The sequence below is a fragment of the Zingiber officinale genome, chromosome 5A (genome assembly GCF_018446385.1).
Source record: "Zingiber officinale cultivar Zhangliang chromosome 5A, Zo_v1.1, whole genome shotgun sequence".
Classification (NCBI taxonomy): Eukaryota; Viridiplantae; Streptophyta; class Magnoliopsida; order Zingiberales; family Zingiberaceae; genus Zingiber; species Zingiber officinale.
The window spans coordinates 125,328,234-125,349,247 of NC_055994.1; the positions used below are offsets into that span (position 1 = coordinate 125,328,234).

A 21,014-nucleotide genomic window follows, 5' to 3' on the forward strand; every position below is an offset into this window, starting at 1 on the left:
CCTTGACCTGAGGGATATTGCACCAACAATCTCCCCCTTTTTGATGTTTGACAATACCACAATAACACTTACAATCCCATATGTAAGTTAGGCTAATCTCATAGCCTCCTTCTTCATGCCACTAGGTAATGAAAGCATAAATTAAGCTCTTCATTCTCCCCCTAAGAGGGCAAACTCCCTCTAGGTAATGAAAGCCTAACTTACTCCCTTTCATGAGTCCTTTCATTCTCCCCCTATGACCTTCCCATAGGTAATAAAGGACTAAGCTTAACCTAACATTCTCCCCCTATTGGCACACATCAACCCATCGTTGGACACACATTAACCCATGCTCCAATTCTGGGCACACTTCAACAAATCCATTTGTTGAAGACTCTCCCCCTGAAGAGTTGCTCATCGTTGTTCACAACATCACTCGTTGTGATCAACACGATAATGAAGGTCCCATACCCTTCATTTATCCTTAACTTCTCCCTCAATGTAGACAACTACCCAACCTTGAGCATTATCTACCACATGAGTGTCCACTTGAAATAATGAGGATATCCACTCCCCATTTCTCCCCATTTCAAGTTTAAATGCTCAACCTTGAGCAAGTTCACAACAGAAGGTTAACCACCTTCCAAGGTTCATGAAAAATAACTTTCATGTCTTTAAAGAGTCCCTCCCCCTAAAGACATGGTGGTAACTTCTGTCATTGCACCAACAATGACTTGGAATCCCTAAAACATTAGGAAACCCAAATTTGGAAGTTTTGAGGTTCAAATATTCAAAATTTGAAACAACCTCAACCTAAACTTCTATTTAGTCTTCGTTAACCAATCCATCCTTGTTTTCAACATGAAAACACCCTTTGTATGTATACAAATGTATTTAAGGGGTTTGAAATGGTTACCTAGACTCAAAGAGGTTCAAAGATGCTGAAATCAGGCCTTCCCAGCCAAAATCAGCAACTTGGATCGATTGGAGTTGGGTTCCAATCGATTGAACCTTTCTGAATCGATCCACGGATCGATTCAGACTCCCTGGATCGATCGGCTGATCGATCCAGCGAGCTTCTGCTCGCGGGAATTGCCATTTGAATCGATCCATGGATCGATTCATGGAACTCCAATCGATCCATGGATCGATCGGAGCTCTGATAGTTGCTGAAATTCCATTTCAGTCAACTTCAGAAACCCCTAGAAAATTCTACAAAAATCCAAAAATTATGAAATTTCGTGTAGACATTATTTAGGGCATACTTAATCATGGAAAAATAGCTTTCTATGAAAATACATCATATTTTCAAAGATTGACACAAACTTGAAAACTTGCAAAAACTTTAGTGTTTTTCTTCAAGTTTGTGTCTAACTATTCAATGGTGATTACTATCAAAAGATAGCCTTCACCAAGGTTTTCCAAAAACATTTTAAAAACATTTTCAAAACCAATATCCCATCATGTTCCTTGGGCATAATGCACATGACTTGTACATTAGCTTTCCCAATGATGGGAAAACACATAACTATGTGTTTTGATGAATTTAAAACTCAAAGGAATGCACTAAATCAACATCTTGAGCTTTGTTCATCATCCTAACATCTCACTTGTATATAATATGCACTAAAACACATACAAGTCACCTTAGAGGTCTTTGTGAGATGTAGATTTTGGTTTTTGCCCTAATCTAGGGATCATGCATATTTATCTAGGCATTTTAGAAATGTTAGACATCCACCTAGGATGTCACTTGTCAATAAGTGTCGTTAAATGTCATTCGTCCTTAATTACAAGGAATTAAACTTAATGCATGATTATGTTATGGCATACATCAAAATAAAATAGCTTTCAAAAGAAAGATTTCTATAACTACATGATGTATGTATGGCATGACATGGTATTTTTGTATTTTTCATGATAAGTCATGAATGCAAAATCCAAATAAGATAAAATATGATGTCATGGCATATTATGAGCAAACAATCATGGCATGGTTTAGCATAAATAAAATATACCTAGATTACCTATCTAAGTATCATTAATCTTAGCTAATCCTAAAACTTAAACCCTAGATTGCCCTAAAGTGCTACAAGAGAATGCCAAAGCCTAAATTTGGCATTTCTAATTTCCTTGATTTAATGTATGCCAATTGAAAATAAACATGTCCTCAAATGTTGGCATATTCCATTTTTCCTCAAGAGTAGCACTTTTAAATTTAAGGCCCGGATTGCCTTAAATTGCCTAAGAACATACCAAAATCCCAACTTGATAGTTCTTATGAATTTCCCAATATGTGCCATTTAAGATTAAAATCAATTCTTCCACCATTAGGCACATTTTACTCTTTCAAGGAGTAATCAATAGGTCCATTTCATTTTCAAAGGTTAACTAAAACCTTGAAAATGCTCCTTGAGTGTCAATTTCCTCAAAGTTGGGTTAACTACCCTTCTAATCGGAGTTGACACTCTCTAACCCATCTATGGGGTAGAGAAGATGCTCCTAGGAACCCAACACCTATTGATGCTCCTTGGATGCTCTAGGTACTCACTAGGGATAACTTCCCTAGATACCTTCCTAGTGACCTTGTTGGGCTTCTTAGAGGCCTTGGTCACATTTTCTAGGTCAACTCTAGGGATAGCCTCCCTTGTAACCTTGTTCGTGACTTTCTTAGACTTCTTAGAAGTCTTAGTCACTTTGGTTGCAAAGATACTTCTAGGGATATCTTCCCTTGTATCCTTGACTTGACCTCTAGACTTAGGATTCGTTCCATAACTATATGGAACCCTATGATAACTAGGCACATCCTTCTTGGCTTTTGATTTGTATCCCAAACCTTTATGGCCATTGGATGGCTTTTGTACCCCTAAACCTAGGTTATGCTCATTTTGCCCTAATAGGATATTTTCCATCCTTTTTAGGATCTTTTCCATTTTATCAAGCCTTGATCTCAAGACTTGATTTTCTATCACTAAGTCCTTAGTTTTTGGTTTTTCATTTGATCCATGAGCATTTTTGTTTCTAGGCTTGTATCTTACATCCTTAGAGTTATCGCCTAGGTTTTTACCTACATTCCTAGCCTTTGGGATAGTAGTTTTGGCATGTAGGGCCACATGCTTTTCCTTAAAGCCCTCATGCTTCCTATTCTTATGGTAAATCGCATTAAGATGATAAAAATTTGACCTAGCATGCTTTTTACCATTTTGCAAGGGAATAGGCTCAATGAATGTTACCTTCTTCTTTACCTTGGAGGCTCCCCCTTGACTAGTGCCTCCTTGAGCCTTGACCATCTTCTTCCCCTTGGGGCATTGACTTCGGTAATGCCCTTTTTGTTGACACAAGAAGCACACAATGTGCTCCTTGCTCTTTTGTGCCATTTGGCCCTTCTTCTTGGCCAAGTTGGGACACTTGCTCTTATAGTGCCCATGTTCCCTACACTCAAAACATATTATATGATTTTTATTATTAATTGAAATATTTATACCTTTGCTTGCAGGGGTGGCATCTTTTTCTTTGGATCCGGAGGTAGAAGCTTCCTCTTGATCGGACCTTGATTCTCCTCCATTTGATTTTTCTTGACTTGTGGAGGTAGAAGCTTCTTCCTCCTCTTCTTCTCTTGACCCGGATGTAGAAGCTTCTTCTTCTTCTTGATCCGGTGTCACCAAGGATTGCTCCCCCTCAATCCTAGAGGTGGAGGCTTCATCATCTTGAATGTGAAACAAGGAGTATGCTCCCTCCTTGTTCCCTTCGTTGCATTCCCTTGAGGATGAAGCTTCTTGGATCTCCTCTTCTTCGGAGGTTGAGCATCTCTCAACCTCGGAGTCCTCCTCTTGGTCTTGATCCAATGAGTCGCCCTCTTTGGATTCTCCTTGATTTGATACAGTGGAGGGGATCTCATGAATTCTTGCCAATTTGCTCCAAAGCTCCTTGGCATCTTCAAACTCTCCAATTTGTTCCAAGATGTTGCTTGGCAATAAATTGACCAAAAGCTTGGTCACTTTGTCATTAGCCTCACATCTTTGAATTTGGTCTTTGCTCCACTTGCTCCTTTTGAGTACTTTGCCCTTGGAATTTGTGGGAGCTTCAAAACCTTCCATGAGAGCAAACCATTGCTCTATCTCCATCATAAGAAAATTTTCAATTCTTGATCTCCAAGAATCGAAGCTTGCCGATGTGTATGGTGGAGCCACCCTTGTGTCAAATCCAAGTCCATCTTGGAATTGCATCTTGAAGTTGAGCTTGATAAAGTCTTGAACTTGAAGAATTTGCTCCAACTTCTTCACCCTCTAGCTTTTCTTGATATGCTTGACCCTTCCGGCGATGATTCCGGTGAAGAGCGGCCTCGCTCTGATACCACTTGTTAGGACCAAAAGTAGCTAGAGGGGGGGGTGAATAGCTTCGCGTGTGCTCGTCGTGCTTCGTTGCTTGTTTAGAAGCGGAATACAAAGAAACAAACTACAACAATGCTAACAATAGGATTTTACTTGGTATCCACCTCACAAGAGGTGACTAGTCCAAGGATCCACGCACACACACACACCTCCACTAATAAACACTCCTTTTCGGTAACTACCGAAGGCGGAGAAGCCCTACAAGACTCTCAATACAAGTAGAAGAAAGGGTAGTAAAGAATAAGCAAAAGCTTACAAGAGATGCAATAAAAACCCTAGCTTCTTCTTCTTCTCGTTGCAACTCGCCTCTTGACTTGGATGAACCTCCAAGAACCTTCAAGAACTGGCGGTGAGGAGCTTAGAGAGTGCTGGGGAGGAGCTGTGATGAATCTGGAATGAATCGGTGAAGTACTTCCGAAGGCCATGAACGCCTGCCGTATCGATGCCAGGGTGATCGTGTGATGATAGCCGCCCGTGTCGGTGTTCGCGGTCCCGGTCGCCTCGTTGTAGCGGCAGATGAGCCTACGTATCGCGCTCGCTTCGGTGAGGTCGCGGCGATGGCGGCAGAGCCAGAGTGCCGCCGCGAAATGACCCGCATGGGTCCATTCGCTCTTGGGTAAGGTGCGATCGATCACGCCCGACGCGATGCGTTCGATCCAGACTTGGTTTTGTCCAAAACCAAGTCCCAAATATCCCAAACCAACATCCGGTCAACCTTGACTGTTGGTATGTCATGCCTAGCATCTAGTCACTCCCTTGACCTGCTAGGACTCCTTACCAAGTGTCGGTCAATCCCTTTGACCCACTTGGACTTTTCTCTGTGCCAGTATCCGATCAATCCCTTTGACCTACTTGGACTTTTCTTTCATGCTAAGTATCCAGTCAATCCTTTGACCTACTTGGACTTCCCAACACCAGATGTCCGATCATCCTTGATCCATCTGGATTTTCCCTTGCCTGGCTTCACTCACCAAGACTTTCACCTAGCTTCACTCACTAGGGTTTTCCATCTGCCTAGCTCACTCACTAGGACTTTCACCTGGCTTCACTCACCAGGGTTTTCCATCTGCCTAGCTTCACTCACTAGGACTTTCTTCTGCCTGGCTTCACTCACCAGGACTTTTCTTCTGCCTGGCTTCACTCACCGGGACTTTCATTTTGCCTAACATCCCAGTTAGGACTTCCCAGTCAAGTATCCAGTCAACCTTGACCTACTTGACTCTTCTTCAATCAATATCTTATTGTCAAACATCTAAACCCAAACCAAGACTCAGCTTGGTTACCCAGGTCAACCTTGACCTGAGGGATATTGCACCAACAAGCTTTTCCAGCTTGCTTACTTCTTTGCTTCGTCTTCCGAAGTCCCGTTCTTTTGGGTGATTCCGGCCAACCGAAATAGGGCTCACTCGAACTCAATTTCCGGCTTTCTCCTCGAGTAGGCTTCCGTCTGACTTCTCATTCCTTGAACGTCATGCACGTTCTTCTCATCCACCGGAGTACTCTTCCGCAGCTCTCTCGTCCTTCGGACGCACCGAGCCCATCGGCTCCCTTCCCGTGTCGTCCTTCTCACTAGCTGCGTCTTCCGCTCGACTTCCTGCGCTCCTAAGCTCCTGCACACTCAGACACAGGGATCAAACACAAAGCAAGACCTAACCAACTTGGTTGATCACATCAAAACACTCACGGGGTCCAACAATCTTCCCCTTTTTGATGTGTATCAACCCAAGTTCAAGTTAGGGTCAAAATAGACAAAAAGTAATTTTAAAGAAAACTACTAAACTGACATGTTAAGCATAAATTTGCAATAAATAAAATTGCAACTCGGTTTAGAAAAATATTTAAAAATTTTAATTTTCCATTTTCCTAACTCCCCCTAAACTTGTACCTTTATCTCTCCCCCTTTGATCACAGCAAAAAAGGGGTAAAAATAATATTTAGCAAATTCTTAAGTCAGAAAAAATTTCTGAGTAAAATGAATTTTAAAAAATAATTTCTATGTAAACTGTAGAATTTTAAAAAAAAATTCTAAGTAGAAATGACTTTTTAGAATTTACCAGAAAAAAATTCTAAGTAAAATGAATTTTTAGAATTTAAAAAAATAAAAAACTTTCAAAGCATTATTTAAGTTTAATGCTTTTTCAGAAAGTTAATTAAACATTTTATTTCAATATTCCAGCTTCCAGGTCGTGGCGAGGCACTAGGCCTTCTTGGTTATTGGAGCAACAACCACTTCCTTAGACAAAGTTTCATAAAGAAATTCATTGTTTAATTTACTCGTTGTAAGCTCTAACTTTAATAATTCTAATTTATCAAAGACTTTGGAATCTAGTATAGATTCCTTCCTACTGGGTTAATTAAAAATCTAGGGGGTACATAAGTTTTAGGAATTTTCCTAAGTTGACCTTGATGCTTTCTAATATACCAGTTTAATTTACCAAAAATTTTTAATTTAGATTTTTGAAAAACACTTGAACATGCAGCAGATTTCAATTTTTCAATTTTGCATTCTCTAATTTCAAATGTTCATTTTCTTTTTCTAATTGATCTAACTCTTTAGAAAGAGACTTGATAACTAGAAATGACTGAGTAGGGGTTAGATTACGTACCTTACTTACCTGACTTGGTAATGCTCCTCCTTCACTGCAGCTTTCTTCTTCTAATGTTCCTCCCCCTTCATCTATGCTCATCTTGGAGCTTGAGTCATCTTCGGGAAGATGGTTAGCCATCATCGCTAACCCGGAGAAGGCTTCGATGTCTGATTCGGAAGAAGACGAGTCTGACCAAGTGGCCTTCAGGTTCATGTGCTTGGATGATTCTGGTTTCTTGTACTTTGTCTTTTCCTTCTCTTTCCCCTTTTTCTTCAAGTCCGAGCAGTCATCTTTGATGTGCCCTTCTTCGTTGCAGTTGTAGCAACGAACCGTCCTTTTTCTTTGTTGATGCCTCTTTGTCTGTGATCTAAATTTATTAGATTTAAAAAATTTATTGAAGCGTCATACCAGTAGTGTCGCTTCGGATTCGTCGACCGAGGCTTCAGAGTCAGAACCATTTATTCTTGCCTTTAAGGCAATGTTCTGACTAGTCTTCTCTACTCCATTGGGCTCTGCAACTCGAGATTCGTGAAGTTCAAAAGTAGAAAATAATTGTTCTAGAGTACTTACCTCGAAGTCCTTAGAGATGTAGTACGCATCTACTAAGGACGCCCATTCTTGAGTTCTGGGGAAGGCGTTGAGCGCGTACCGAATAGAGTCCCGGTTCGTTACTTCTTCTCCAAGATTGGTTAGTTGCGTGATCAACTCTTTGATCCTTGCTTGGAGTTGCACTACCTTCTCGCCTTGGTTCATCCGAAGGTTCGTTAACTGGGTCCGGAGGATGCCGCGCCTCGCTAGCTTAGCTTCCGAGGTACCTTCGTGAAGCTCCAAGAATTTTTCCCAGAGGTCTTTCGCGGAGGAGTAGCTTCCGATTCGACTTACCTCTTGTGGTGGCAGCACGCTCAGCAGGTGAAATTCTGCCTTCCCATTGGCAACAAACTCGGCCTGCTCCTTCTTGCTCCACTGATGCTCTTCTTTGTCTTTCGGAACTTCAAAACCATATTTCATAGTTAGTAAAATATTGAAGTCGGTTTTAAAGAATACCTCCATCCGGCGTTTCCACGTCGCAAAGTCTCCGTCGAACTTCGGGGGATGAATATTTGCTCCGACCATCATCTTGATCGTTGTGCTTCAGTCGGCGGTTAGTCCTTCTGAAGCGGTCTGGCTCTGATACAAATTGTATGTGCAGCGGCGGTCGGCAAGAGGGGGTGAATTGCCTACAAATAAAAATTATACCCTCCTCAAACTTTCAACTCAAAAATAGCAACAATAAAATAAAACAATTAGGCAGAAAGAAATAGAGAAGACCCGGAATTAACTTTGTTACAACCAAGACGGTTGTTAATCCAAGGTGATGAAAATCGCAGTAAGAAAACTCCTTCTCTGAAGGCGGAGAAGCCTTTTACACACTTAGAAAGCTCAACAGTTGCTAGGAAATCTAATACTGAGTTGAATAATTATTTCCTAGCTCCAGGGGCCTTTATATAGCTCCTGGAAGTTCTATCCCGAGGGTCCAAGGCGCCTCTAACAAGGTTCAAGGTGCCTCCAACTCGGTCAGCGGATAGAACTCTATCCGCAGCTCAACGGTAGTTTTGACCAGCTTGGAGGCGCCTCCAACCAGATTGAAGGCGCTTTCAAGCTGGAGGTGCCTCCAAGCCTGATGGAGGCGCCTCCAAGCTGGCTGGCAGCTTTTCCATCTTGCTTGCTTCTTTGCTTCGTCTTTCGAAGTCCCGTTCTTTTGGGTGATTCCGGCCAATCGAAATAGGGCTCACCCGAACCCAATTTCCGGCCTTCTCCTCGAGCAGACTTTCGTCCGGCTTCTCATCCCTCGAACGTCGCGCACGTTCTTCTCGTCCACCGGAGTACTCTTCCGCAGCTCTCTCGTCCTTCGGACGCACCAAGCCCGTCGGCTCCCTTCCCGTGTCGTCCTTCTCGCTAGCTGCGTCTTCCGCTCGACTTCCTGCGCTCCTAAGCTCCTGCACACTCAGACACAGGGATCAAACACAAAGAATGACCTAACCAACTTGGTTGATCACATCAAAACACTCACGGGGTCCAACAGATGTATTATTAGTTATGACCTATATGCTTAACAAAGTGCCTTTAAAGTCAATTTCATCTATCTCATATAAAGGTTGAAGAGTTAGAAAATCAGATTTGAGTAATCTGAGACCTTAGTGGTCAGCTGCCTACATTCATAATAAGACTCACGGATATGAAAAATTATGACCCGAAGATAAGAAGGGTATCTTTATAAGGTATTCTAAAACTTCTAAGGGTTATGTCTCTATTGGTGAGCGACAAGATGGAACCATATCTTAAAAAGAGTCAAGAGATGCTACTTTTCTCAAAACTGAGTCTCAACACGAGATAAAGTTGATAAGAAAATTCCATAAAAGAGGAGGATAATGTTTCTTTATCAATAAATCAGGTATTACGAGAGATGTCTAATTCTAGTCAACCAAGTGTGAGTGATTTGTCACTGAATGAGTCAGATCTCAACAGAGACACCTAGGAAGAAGTAGTCATCAAATTATTCTTCAAAAAAGGTTGGCATTGAGAATAAGGCATTGATGATTCTCCCAGTTGACAATGAGGAACCTCGAATAGTTGAGGAAACTTTGAGAAGTTCAATAAGAGAAAAATAGAAAATTGAAATGGATAAGGAAATGGAGTCTATAATAAAGAATCAAGTTTGGGATTTAGTCGATCTTCCTCTGGGCTGAAGGACTATTGGGAATAATTGGATTCTAAAAATTAAGAGGAAAGCAAATAGATCGATTTCTCAATACAAGACTCGTTTAGTTGCAAAAGGATATACCCAAATAGAATGTATTGATTTAGAAGAAACATTTTTTTCAATTGTGAAGTTTGTGTCAATATGTGTCATTCTAGCTGTAGTAGCATAATTTGACATAGAATTACATCAAATGGATGTAAAAATAACTTTCCTTAATGATAACCTTGACGAGAAAATATATGGCATAGCCAGAAGGTTACGTTGCTAAAAGCTAAGAGAATAATGTATGTAGACTTAAGAAGTCTATATATATGATAAAGTAAGCGTCAAGACAATGGAACATAAGATTCATTGAAGTCATTTTTGTCTTATGATTTCGAAATAATCAATGAGGATCATTGTGTTTACCTAAGAAAGGAAAAAAGAAAGTTTGTCATTTTATCATTATATGTTGATAATATGCTAATAGCTAGAAGTGACATAAAGTATATGATAGAAGTCAAATCATGGCTTTCATCATAATTTGACATAATAGATATGGGAGAAGCTGAATACATCTTAGGAGTGAAGATCATTAGAGATTGATCAAAAAGACTTTTCGGTTTGTCTTAAGAAGTTTATATCACTAAGATACTATAATACTTTAATATGTTAGATTGCAATATTAAACAAACACCTGTAGTAAGAGGTACTGTTCTGAGTAAAAGTATGTATCCCAATACCCCTGAAGAGATAGCTAAAATGAAGAAAAAAATCTTATACTAGTGTAATTGGTAGTTTAATGTACACTATGTTGTGTACTTGTCCTGATATAAGCTATGTTGTTGGCTTAGTTAGTCATTTCTAGTCAAACCCAGGATCAAGATATTGGAAAGTGGTGAAGAGGATATTTAGATATTTTAAAGGGACTGCAAATTATTGTTTCTGTTTCCAAGGATCAGATATGAGTTTGAATGGCTACACAGATGCAAATTGGGCAAGGGAGTTTGATGACAAATAATTCACATATGCAATACCTTCTTGCTAAATAGTGGTGTCATCTCATGGAACAGCAAGAAGCAGACTTGTGTAGCAAGCTGAGTATGTGGCTTTTATTGGCATGAAAAAGGTGATTACGGGAGTTCTTGTGTTCTATAGGACGAGAATAAGTTCTTTTAAAAAAAATAGTGACGATAATTAATGTGTGAGTTCCAATGAGTTTCTGTTGTTGACAAGAGAGAAAAAAAACTTAAAATGGGAGCATGATTGTGATTAGACAGGGCATCCGTCTAGCTCACTTGTGGCCCCTACTCTCTCTGTGTCCTTAAAAAGAGAGAGAATGTGATGGGAGAGAATGAAGAGAGGGAAAGTGTAATACGAGAGAAAGTGTGATGAAAAAAAGATGAGGAGAAGGTGTGTAATGAAAAGAAAGTGTGATGAAAGAGAAAGTGTGATGAAAGAGAATGGAGAGTGAGGAAATGAGAAAGATAAAATATGTTGAGATAGAAAGTATGATGAGATAATGAGGAGAGAAAAAGTGAAATGAAAGAAAAATTGAATAAATATATTAAAGGTATTTTTTTATCCAAAACTTAATTTTCATTCCTATTTCCATCAAAACTCAAGGGAAGAGGTGAGTTTCATCAATACTCAAGTTTTTGAGTTTCATTCCAAAATCTTGGTTTCATTTCCATCAACCAAACACAAGGTTTGGGAATGAATCCATTCCCTTATTCCTAAATGTCTAAACCAAACGTGACCTTAGTATGTTTAGGTTACTTTGCACCAAAGATGTTCATTTTAGAGTGTCTCACATATGGTGGGTTTATTAAGTGGTACAGAATAAACTTGATTTCCAACTAAACATGAAACATAAATTTTCCCTCATATTAGCTTAATCTATTCTCTAACACAAATCATCCACATAATCATAATCTAGCTTTGGACATGATTGTTATTCAGAATCAACTTGTTTGAATTTATATGAATCGAAAATAATAGACACTTAAAACTTAGATTTTGATAAATAAAATATATTTTCTAAAAATATAATCATTTAAAATAAAATATAATAAAAATTCACATTAAAATATAATAAAATTTCATTTTAAAATTTTTAAAAATCTAAAAAAATTCTATATAATCATATAAATTTATTTTCTTATTAACTATTAATTATATTATTATTATTTTCCTAATTAAATTTTATTAGATTAAATTTTAATTATTATCATCCCCTCTCTCTCTATAAAAGAGATTTATTATTTATTCTTATTATTATCTTATTTAATGTTTTAGGCATATATATTCAAATGGTTTTTATATTATTAAATATTTAATATGTGTTATTTCCATAATTCTTAAGTTATCAATAGTTTAAACATAAATTAAAAATTAAAAAATCATTAAGTTAAATTTTTAAATGTACGCTCCTATGTTATTATCCTATAATAATTATATAAATTAATAAATCATAATTATGAAATTTATGGATTTTTTTGGATGAATAATGCAATTCTCTTATAAATTGAGTTTATGAAATTATTATAATTGGATGACACTAGATAATTTTATACATGGGCAATAAATTAATAAATTACTATCTTATTCATTTTAAAGACAAAGATACACCAAGATGTCAATTATCTAACATTAGAAAAATTGCTAAGGAATGAACAAAAAGTTGGATTATTTTGCATATATTATATACAAAAACTAGAACCCCTTTCCGTGCACAATGTACACCCTTATTAAACTAATAAGCAATCTAGACACAACTTGAACGGAATGGAATTGGAAAGCTTAATCTTACTTCCTCTCTAGAATCTTTTTGAACCAATAAGCAGAATTCTTTGGAAATCGTTGCTTGTTCTTGAAATCTACATATACTATGCCAAATCTTGATGTGTATCCTAGGTTCCATTCGAAGTTGTCTAGAAGTGACCAAGCAAAATATCCTATAACTGTTGCGCCGTCATCCATAGCCCTTTTCAAGTTGGTGATGTAACTCTTGTAATAGTTCATTCTCGTTGTATCTTGCAAGCCTTCTGGAAGAGTGACATTTCCAGGCTGATCCATTCCTGTATAATATGGATCAGGATAAGATATGTCTAACAATAGAAAAAAAACTATATATATAATAGACAAAAATTGTTATACCATTCTCTGCTAAAATGATGACGGGATTGCCATAATTTTCCTTCACATATGTCACGGCTTTGTAGATTCCCCATGGAACTATGTAGAGCCACTTCGAGTTGGCCTAAAGAATTATTTGATCAACTTTTAGATATAATTTTGATTGTACAATTCTAATGTATAAAACATGCAAACAAATTTAATATGTGAAGATGAACATAACTTACAAATGATATATCGTTTGTTGTATTTTAAAAGACATGATCATTATACCATAATAACAAAATTTAACAAAATAATAGATTTACCTGGGGACCAATTGGTACACCATCTCGATCATCTGCAAGATAATAAGGAAACAAATAAGATTAGTATAACATAAAGTATATCAATTGAATTGAAAAAGTTAGAGAAAAACTAACATTTGAACTCTACATGCCAGTCCGCTTGATAGCTAACAGGCTTTGGATCAACTATTCCAAGATCCTCCATATAGTAGGATGTGTATTGATTGACCCCAACATAATCATATGAACCTCTAACCATCTCCACTTGGTCATTGGTAAATTTAGGGAGTCTTTCTTTAACAATGTCTTGAACTGATTCCGGATAGTATCCATATGTTAAAGGATGAAGGAACCTACAAGGAAGCATCATTTTAAGCTAATTATCCTTCATTGTAATTGCGGATAACTATTCCCCATGAAAAAAGGCAAATAGAAAATAAAAAATTTAAATAGGAAAAAAAAGTGAAATAAGGCCTTACCATCCAAGGCTAAAATCAATGGCTCTTTTAGCGGCGGCTTTGTCTTGTACCGAGTAAGTATAAGGTTCATACCAAACAAAATCCAAAAGGATTCCTATTTTGCCTTTTTGTTCTTCCTGAATAGAATAAGTAGATCAAGAAAAACATCTAGATGATAAATCATAATAACATAACTTTAAATTAGACATTTTTTACTAGCGGTAGTCTATGCATTGAATTAAACCAAATCAATGAAGTACAATTTACCTGATACTTTTCACGATATCTTTTCACTGCAGCTGCATGAGATAAGATCAAATTATGCGCCACAATATAAGGCTCAGTAGTCGAGTTCCCACCAGCAGCACAAGTGCTACATCTCCCCGGGGCATCACTACCATCACCATAACCAAGGGCTGCCACACATCTAGGCTCATTAATGGTGAACCAATTCTTAACTCTGTCGCCAAATCTCTCAAAACAAAAATCGGCATAGTCTGCAAATGCATCCCTAAAAGAATACCAATTAATCAATATATATTGCAAAATCATTTGGTCCAAATATTAATGAATATAATTTTTACGGTTTACAACTTGTAAAACTTACACTATCTTTGGACTTAACCAACCCAGGTACTCATCATGAAGTGCCAAAGGAAGATCATAGTGATAAAGATTTGCATAAGGAGTAATGCCTGATCATATCAATTTTTTAAAAGATAAATATGAAAATAGTAATATTGAACAATTTTTCAAAAACTAGAAGAAAAAAAAAACAATACCATTGTTTGCTAATTTGAGAAACTAATGTACCTTGTTGTATCAAGTAATCGATTAGCCTATCGTAATAATCAACACCCTCCCAATTGATTTCACCCGTTCCATCTATATAAGACAAAAATGAATATCAATATTTCAGTTAATTTAAAGCAATAGCTTTAAGGTGAAAATAAGACAATAAATAATATATTTATATATTTTCATTACTTGGAAATATTCTACTCCATGAAATTGAGAACCTATAAGCATCAAAATTGAATGCCTTCATGATGTCAACATCTTCCTGCATGATCATAAATCCATTAATGTTTTCTTAAATTTTATATTACAAATAGACATAAAGAGACCAAGTAAGCAATAAATAGACAAAAGGACATGCTTTAGTTCAATTATGACATAAAATGCAAGAAAGGATAAAAAAGCACACAAGAAAAACATGCATGGCCCGTAACTTCTGTTTTTTTTTTTTTTTTTTTTTTTTGGAGAGACCACGTTATGAATAGAATTTCCGCAATAATTAGTCAAAAAAGCAACATCAAATACTTGATGAGCAAATGAGCACAAAGCAATTATAAGAGAGCAATCAACCCTTGCCATCCTTTTTATGATCTTTGCCTAATACAGAGTATAGTTTAATAAACATGTTTTTATTTTCTACTGTCGTTTCAGTATTTTGATGCAATAAAACAATTATAATTAACATGGAAAAAAAGATGAATAATTATGGAAGATAAGAGAAAAGATGAACCTTGTAGTGATGGTACTCATCATCTGCAACATCGGCAGTAGCATTGCCAGCGATCTTACCTGCATTCACCAACAAAACACTCTTTTCAACATTATGAAATACATCGACATTCACTCACGATAATCAAAGAGGGATCTAAAGCGTCACATGTAAATACAATATGTAATAAGATCACTTAGTTACCTACCTGGGATTCTAACGTATGGTTCCCAAATGCTGGGTCCTCGTCCTCCTTTAAGTGCCATCCCTTCCACTTGATAGGCGGATGCCGCTGTCCCGAATACGAATCCCTCCGGGAATGCCTCGCGACTGAGACCGCGATCGGCATTTGAGGCTTGATTGCCCTTGAAGGAGAGCAAAAGGAGAAGGAAAAAGAAGAACAGTGAGCAGGTCTTCGAACCCATTTTGGAACGCCGGAAGAAAAGATGAAGAACAATCACCGAGGTGCTGTGCTTATATAGCTACAATGGATCGGATCGGAGATAAGGATGACAGATAGTAATTTCAAGATAAATTTTAACGGAATGAAATCAAATGAGAGTTTGATTTAATCAACGCCAACGGATAAAGTTAAGGAGATTTTGCAGAGGATATTTCATAAACCGAGAATGAACACCATCCTGATCTTCCTCACCCTCCAAGTGCTGAAATCTCCGCCTCGCGATTCGTGCAAAATAAACCAACTTTCCCATCTCCAAACCAACTCGAACCACGAAAACGACGACTCCAACCTGTACCGGCTCGAGAATCGACCGTTGATGTCAGCTCATCTCCTCTCGGATGCTTTTCCCCTATTTGCGACACGAACTCGAAGTGGGAGGCAACATCCCCAAAACGGCTTTATTTCACGCCGCCCGAGGTTACAGACCTAAAACTCTCATTTCTATCCTCCATCGTCTGATTGCCGACCAACCGCAGGAGATGTAGCGGAAGTGAGGACAAATACAAGCTACTAGCAGCTACCAAACTTTATTAAAAATATGCTGTCAATATAGTTAAAATCACACATGTAATCTGACCACGGTTCGGAACCGCCGGTTCGACGGTTCCAGGCAGGTCGACCTTTAACCTTAACCGCCCAAGACGGTTACGGTTCATGGTTCAGAACCGTCGGTTCACGGTTCGGTTCACGGTTCGTCACGGTTCGCCGTTCAAGATTAATATGTTAAAAAAAATTAAAAATTAAAAATTAAACATTAAACATTAAAAATTAGAAATTAAAATTTATTAAAAAAAGGGCTTGCACTTATTTAAGTTGCCTACGTATCCCTTTAGGGGAATCAAAGCTCACGTAGTTCTTTTACATTTTTATCCTTTTACATTTTCATTCACTTCCATTTCCTGTTCCTGTCGTATTTGTTCCTTCAGTTTCAAAATCTCCAACTTCGTCATTTGAAAGTTGCATTCCTTGGATTCTTTTCTCCGCTCTGGTCCAATCGTCCAGTAATGCTTGGGCTTCCAATGAGTCGGGAGACAAAGTTGATCGTCGTTCATCTAATATGTTGCCGCCGGCACTGAACGTCTGCTCCACAGCAACAGTTGACACTGGACAAGCTAAAATTTCTTTTGCGATCACGGAGAGAACGGGAAAGCTTTGAGCCTTCTGTGACCACCACTATAAGATATCGAAGTTTTCACTATCTGCTTCATTAAAATCTAAAGAAGTCGTAAAATAATTCTCAAGTTCCTGTGTGGAACTTGAGGATCCTCGTGGACGTTTTGTCCGTTCTTTTAATAAGAGTTGTGCTTTTGTAAGTTTTAAATTACTACTAGTAGTTTGTTGAATTTCAGAAATATTAATTTGTGTTCCATATTTTGCATAATATTGATTATAAATATCATATAAATAAATTCTAACATTATATATAATATTAACAGGATCAGGGAAAAAAGAATCTTTAATTAGAATTAAAGCGTCATAATATAAAGTTAACATTTCTTGTAAAACTTCTAATTTAAATCTAGGATCTAAAACAAATGCAATTAAATAAATTTCAGGAATTAAATAAAAATATTTTTCCCATTTAGTTTTCATAGCTAAGATGCAAGGAGATGAAAATTCATTATTAATATGTTCATTTAAAACTAATACTATATTAGAAAAATTTTCTAAAACTAATTGAGCAGTAGGATAATAAACACCGGAAAATTGTTCGGTTACATCATTAAATACTTTTAAAATTTCACAAATACTACTACAAATATTCCATTGTTGTGAAAATAAATATATATTAGTATTAGTGTTTTGTGCAAAAAATGAACATAATAATTCTTTATATTGAAATGAATTTTGTAATAATTGGTATGTTGAATTCCAACGTGTTGGTACATCACGTGGAAATTTTTTAGGTCTCATTCCATTAACATTACAAAACCTACCCCATTGTTTCATTATAGATGGATGAGACCATAAATAAGAAATTGCAATTCTAATTGGTTTAATATAACTTTCTAAAAATTTTAAACCATCTTGAACACATAAATTTAAAACATGGCATACACAACGAATATGAAAAAATAAACCTCCAATAATAGGTTGACAAACAAATTTTAGATCATCTATACAAGCGGTATTAGAACTAGCATTATCTAATGATATTGAAAATATTTTATGAGTTAAACCATATTCTTCTAAAATTAAACATAATAATTGTGCGATATTATGAGCATTATGTGATTCATCAAAAACTCTATAAGCTAATAATCTTTTTTGGAGGTTCCAAGAGTTATCGATCCAATGGCAAGTCACACACATATACGAATGTGTTTGCCAATGATCACTCCAAATATCGGAAAATAAAGAAACTTTATTATCTAATTTACTAAATTCATCAATTAAATTCTTTTTTCCTTGTTTTACTAATTTTTTAATTGTACGAGTAAGTGTAGTCCTAGGAACACGTTTAGCACATGGATTAAGAGATTCTTTACAAAAATCTTCAAATGTGCATTTAGATCCAAAACTAAAAGAAAGATGTTCTACATAAACAAATTTAGCAAATGATTCTCTCAATTTATTATCCAAATATAAAAATAAACCGGAATCGATATTACCGCTAGTTGAAGAAAATCTTGATAATTGTATTTGAGAACGGTCGAGTCCATATTCCGTCGGGTGCTTCGTTTCTACATGTCGTTTCAACGACCCATAGCCGCCGCCGGCTTGGAATTTGTAGGAAGCATTGCAGTGCTTACATTTTGCACGCATTTCTCCCGACGGAAGAATGACCTTCTCAAAATGTTTAGTAAAAATAGAAGATTTTAGAGGAGGAAGTTCCCGAACCTTAGAAGTAATTGCATCGGTACTTCCTTGTGTTTCAGGTGTCGGATTCGGAAGATGCTCGATCTCATCATCGGTGGATTGAATGTTGGGGTCCTCCTCCCGCGGATTCATTATTTGCTTTCCCTTCCGAGCTCGAGATGATGTACCTCCGCGGCCTACTTCCATTGTAATTGAAAATTGAAAATTGAAAATTGAAAATTGAAAATTGAAAACGAAAGCGTGTAGAGATTAGAGAATACGAAAATGAGATTAAGAGTAGAGAAGATGTGTGTGAAAAATGATGAAATGAGCTCTCTATTTATAGAGTTTTGATAGTAACGGACACTAAATCATAGCCATTGATCAAAAAACGGTCAAATGATCCCAACCGTTGAAAAAAAATACCCAAAAAATCCACCCAACGGCTACGAACCGCCGGTTAACCGGCGGTTCCAACGGCTATGAACCGCCGGTTAACCTGCGGTTCAAGTCGTTTAAAAAAAACAAAAAAAAAATTTGTGGCTGAACCGCCGGTTCAACCTGCCGGTTAACCGGCGGTTCGCCGGTTTTACAACCAATGAACCGGAACCGGCCCGGCAACTTGCCGGGCCGGTTCCTGTTCGACCCGGCGAACCGGGTCAACGGGCAACCAGCCCATGACCCAGTTACGGGCCCGGGCCGGGTCCGAGCTAGACCCGGCCCGGGGTCGGGTCTACCCTCCAAGTGCTGAAATTTCCGCCTCGCGATTCGTGCAAAATAAACCAACCGTCCCATCTCCAAACCAACTCGAACCACGAAAACGACGACTCCAACCTGTACCGGCTCGAGAATCAACCGTTGATGTCAGCTCATCTCCTCTCGGATGCTTTTTCCCTATTTGCGACACGAACTCGAAGTGGGAGGCAACATCCCCAAAACGGCTTAATTTCACGCCGCCCAAGGTTACTGACCTAAAACTCTCATCTCTGTCCTCCGTCGTCTGATTGCCGACCAACGACAGGAGATGTAGCGGAAGTGAGGACAAATACAAGCTACTAGCAGCTACCAAACTTTATTAAAAATATGCTGTCAATATAGTTAAAATCACACATGTAATCCAAATTAATTCATGGGATTTTTAAAATTCACCTAAAAGATACATACGAAATACGTGAAAAATTATCATTAGAAATATCATATATACTAGTCGACCATCAATGAACTGATTGGATTAATCATTAAATATCCATTTGTATGTTATGGAATACATCAAAATGTTCTTATATTCTTATATCTTATAAAAGTAAGAACTCAGCGGGATCTTATCCTCCTTTGTCTGTTACAGGAGAATTAACCATTACAAGAGTTACATCACCAACTTGAAAAGGGCTATGCATGATGGTGCAACAGTTATAGGATATTTTGCTTGGTCACTTCTAGACAATTTCGAATTTTGAATGGAACCCGGGCTATATACATCAAGATTTGGCATAGTATATATAGATTTCAAGAACAAGCAGCGATTTCCAAAGAATTCGGCTTATTGGTTCAAAAAGATTATAGAGAGGAAGTAACATCAAGCTTTCGAGTTCCATTCAATTCAAGTTGTGTCTAGATTACCATTCAATTCAAGTTGTGTCTAGATTCCTTATTAGTTTAATAAGGGTGCAAATTGTGCACGGCAAGGGATCCTAGTTTTTGTATATAATATATGCAAAATAATCTCATTTTCTGTTCCTTCGTTAGCAATTTTTCTAATGTTAGATAATTGACATTCTGATTTGTCTTTGTGTTTAAATTAAATAAGATAGTCATTTATTAATTTATTGCCCATGTATAAAATTATCTAGTGTCATCCAATTATAATAATAGTGTCATAAACTCAATTTATAAGAGAATTGCATTATTCATCCAAAAAAATCCATAAATTTCATAATTATGGTTTATTAATTTATATAATCATTATATAATTATTATACGATAATAACATAGAAACGTACATTTAAAAATTTAACTTAATGATTTTTTATTTTAAATTTATGTTTAAACTATTGATAACTTAAGAATTATGAAAATAACACACATTAAATATTTAATAATATAAAAATAATTTGAATATGCCTAAAACATTAAATAAGATAATAATAAGAATAAATAATAAATCTGTTTTATAGAGAGAGAGGGGATAATAATAATTAAAATTTACTAAAATTTAATGTAATTAAATTTAATTAGGAAAATAATAATAATATAATTAATAGTTAATAAGAAAATAGATTTATATGATTATATAGAATTTATTTAAATTTTTAAAAAATTTAAAATAAAATTTTATTATATTTTAATGTGAGTTTTATTATATTTTATTTTAAATGATTATATTTTGAGAAAATATATTTTATTTATCAAAATCTAAGTTCTAAGTGTCTATTAGCTATATTTCTTGCAAGATTCACATTAGCTCCAAATAGTCATCCTTGGGTATGGTTCCTATTCTTCATGTTAGATTTTACTGGGCAACTTTTTAGAGCATGTTGTTTGTTGTTGATTTTTAGCTTGAATGGGTAACTAGGTTTAGGTAAGTTGATTCATTGGTAGGCAAGTGCCCGAAAATGATTATTTTCGATTCACACAAATTCAAACAAGTTGATTCTGAATACCAATCATGTCCAAAGTTGGATTATG

The 21,014-nt window shown here is 36.7% G+C and overlaps 1 protein-coding gene across 1 annotated transcript; it reads right to left on the reverse strand.

The window, feature by feature from the left end:
* Positions 1-12,244: 12,244 nt before the first annotated feature.
* Positions 12,245-15,690, reverse strand: LOC121983207 (beta-glucosidase 26-like). The gene is made up of 11 exons (XM_042536162.1): positions 15,276-15,690; positions 15,089-15,147; positions 14,548-14,623; positions 14,374-14,445; positions 14,168-14,255; positions 13,828-14,071; positions 13,582-13,697; positions 13,238-13,455; positions 13,124-13,155; positions 12,837-12,939; positions 12,245-12,757 (listed from the first exon to the last, which is right to left on the reverse strand). Exons 1-11 carry the CDS (start codon positions 15,490-15,492, stop codon positions 12,486-12,488), a joined length of 1,497 nt encoding a protein of 498 aa, XP_042392096.1. The 5' UTR covers positions 15,493-15,690; the 3' UTR covers positions 12,245-12,485.
* Positions 15,691-21,014: the final 5,324 nt, after the last annotated feature.

Bases quoted from the DNA above. Each gene is read 5' to 3' on its own strand.
- LOC121983207 (XM_042536162.1), bottom strand. From the start codon at position 15,492: ATGGGTTCGAAGACCTGCTCACTGTTCTTCTTTTTCCTTCTCCTTTTG. The intron at 13,698-13,827 runs GTAAATTGTACT...TATTCTATTCAG, and splicing joins GATATCGTGAAAAGTATCAG to GAAGAACAAAAAGGCAAAAT. The intron at 13,156-13,237 runs GTTAGTTTTTCT...ATTATCTTGCAG, and splicing joins CTGGCATGTAGAGTTCAAAT to ATGATCGAGATGGTGTACCA.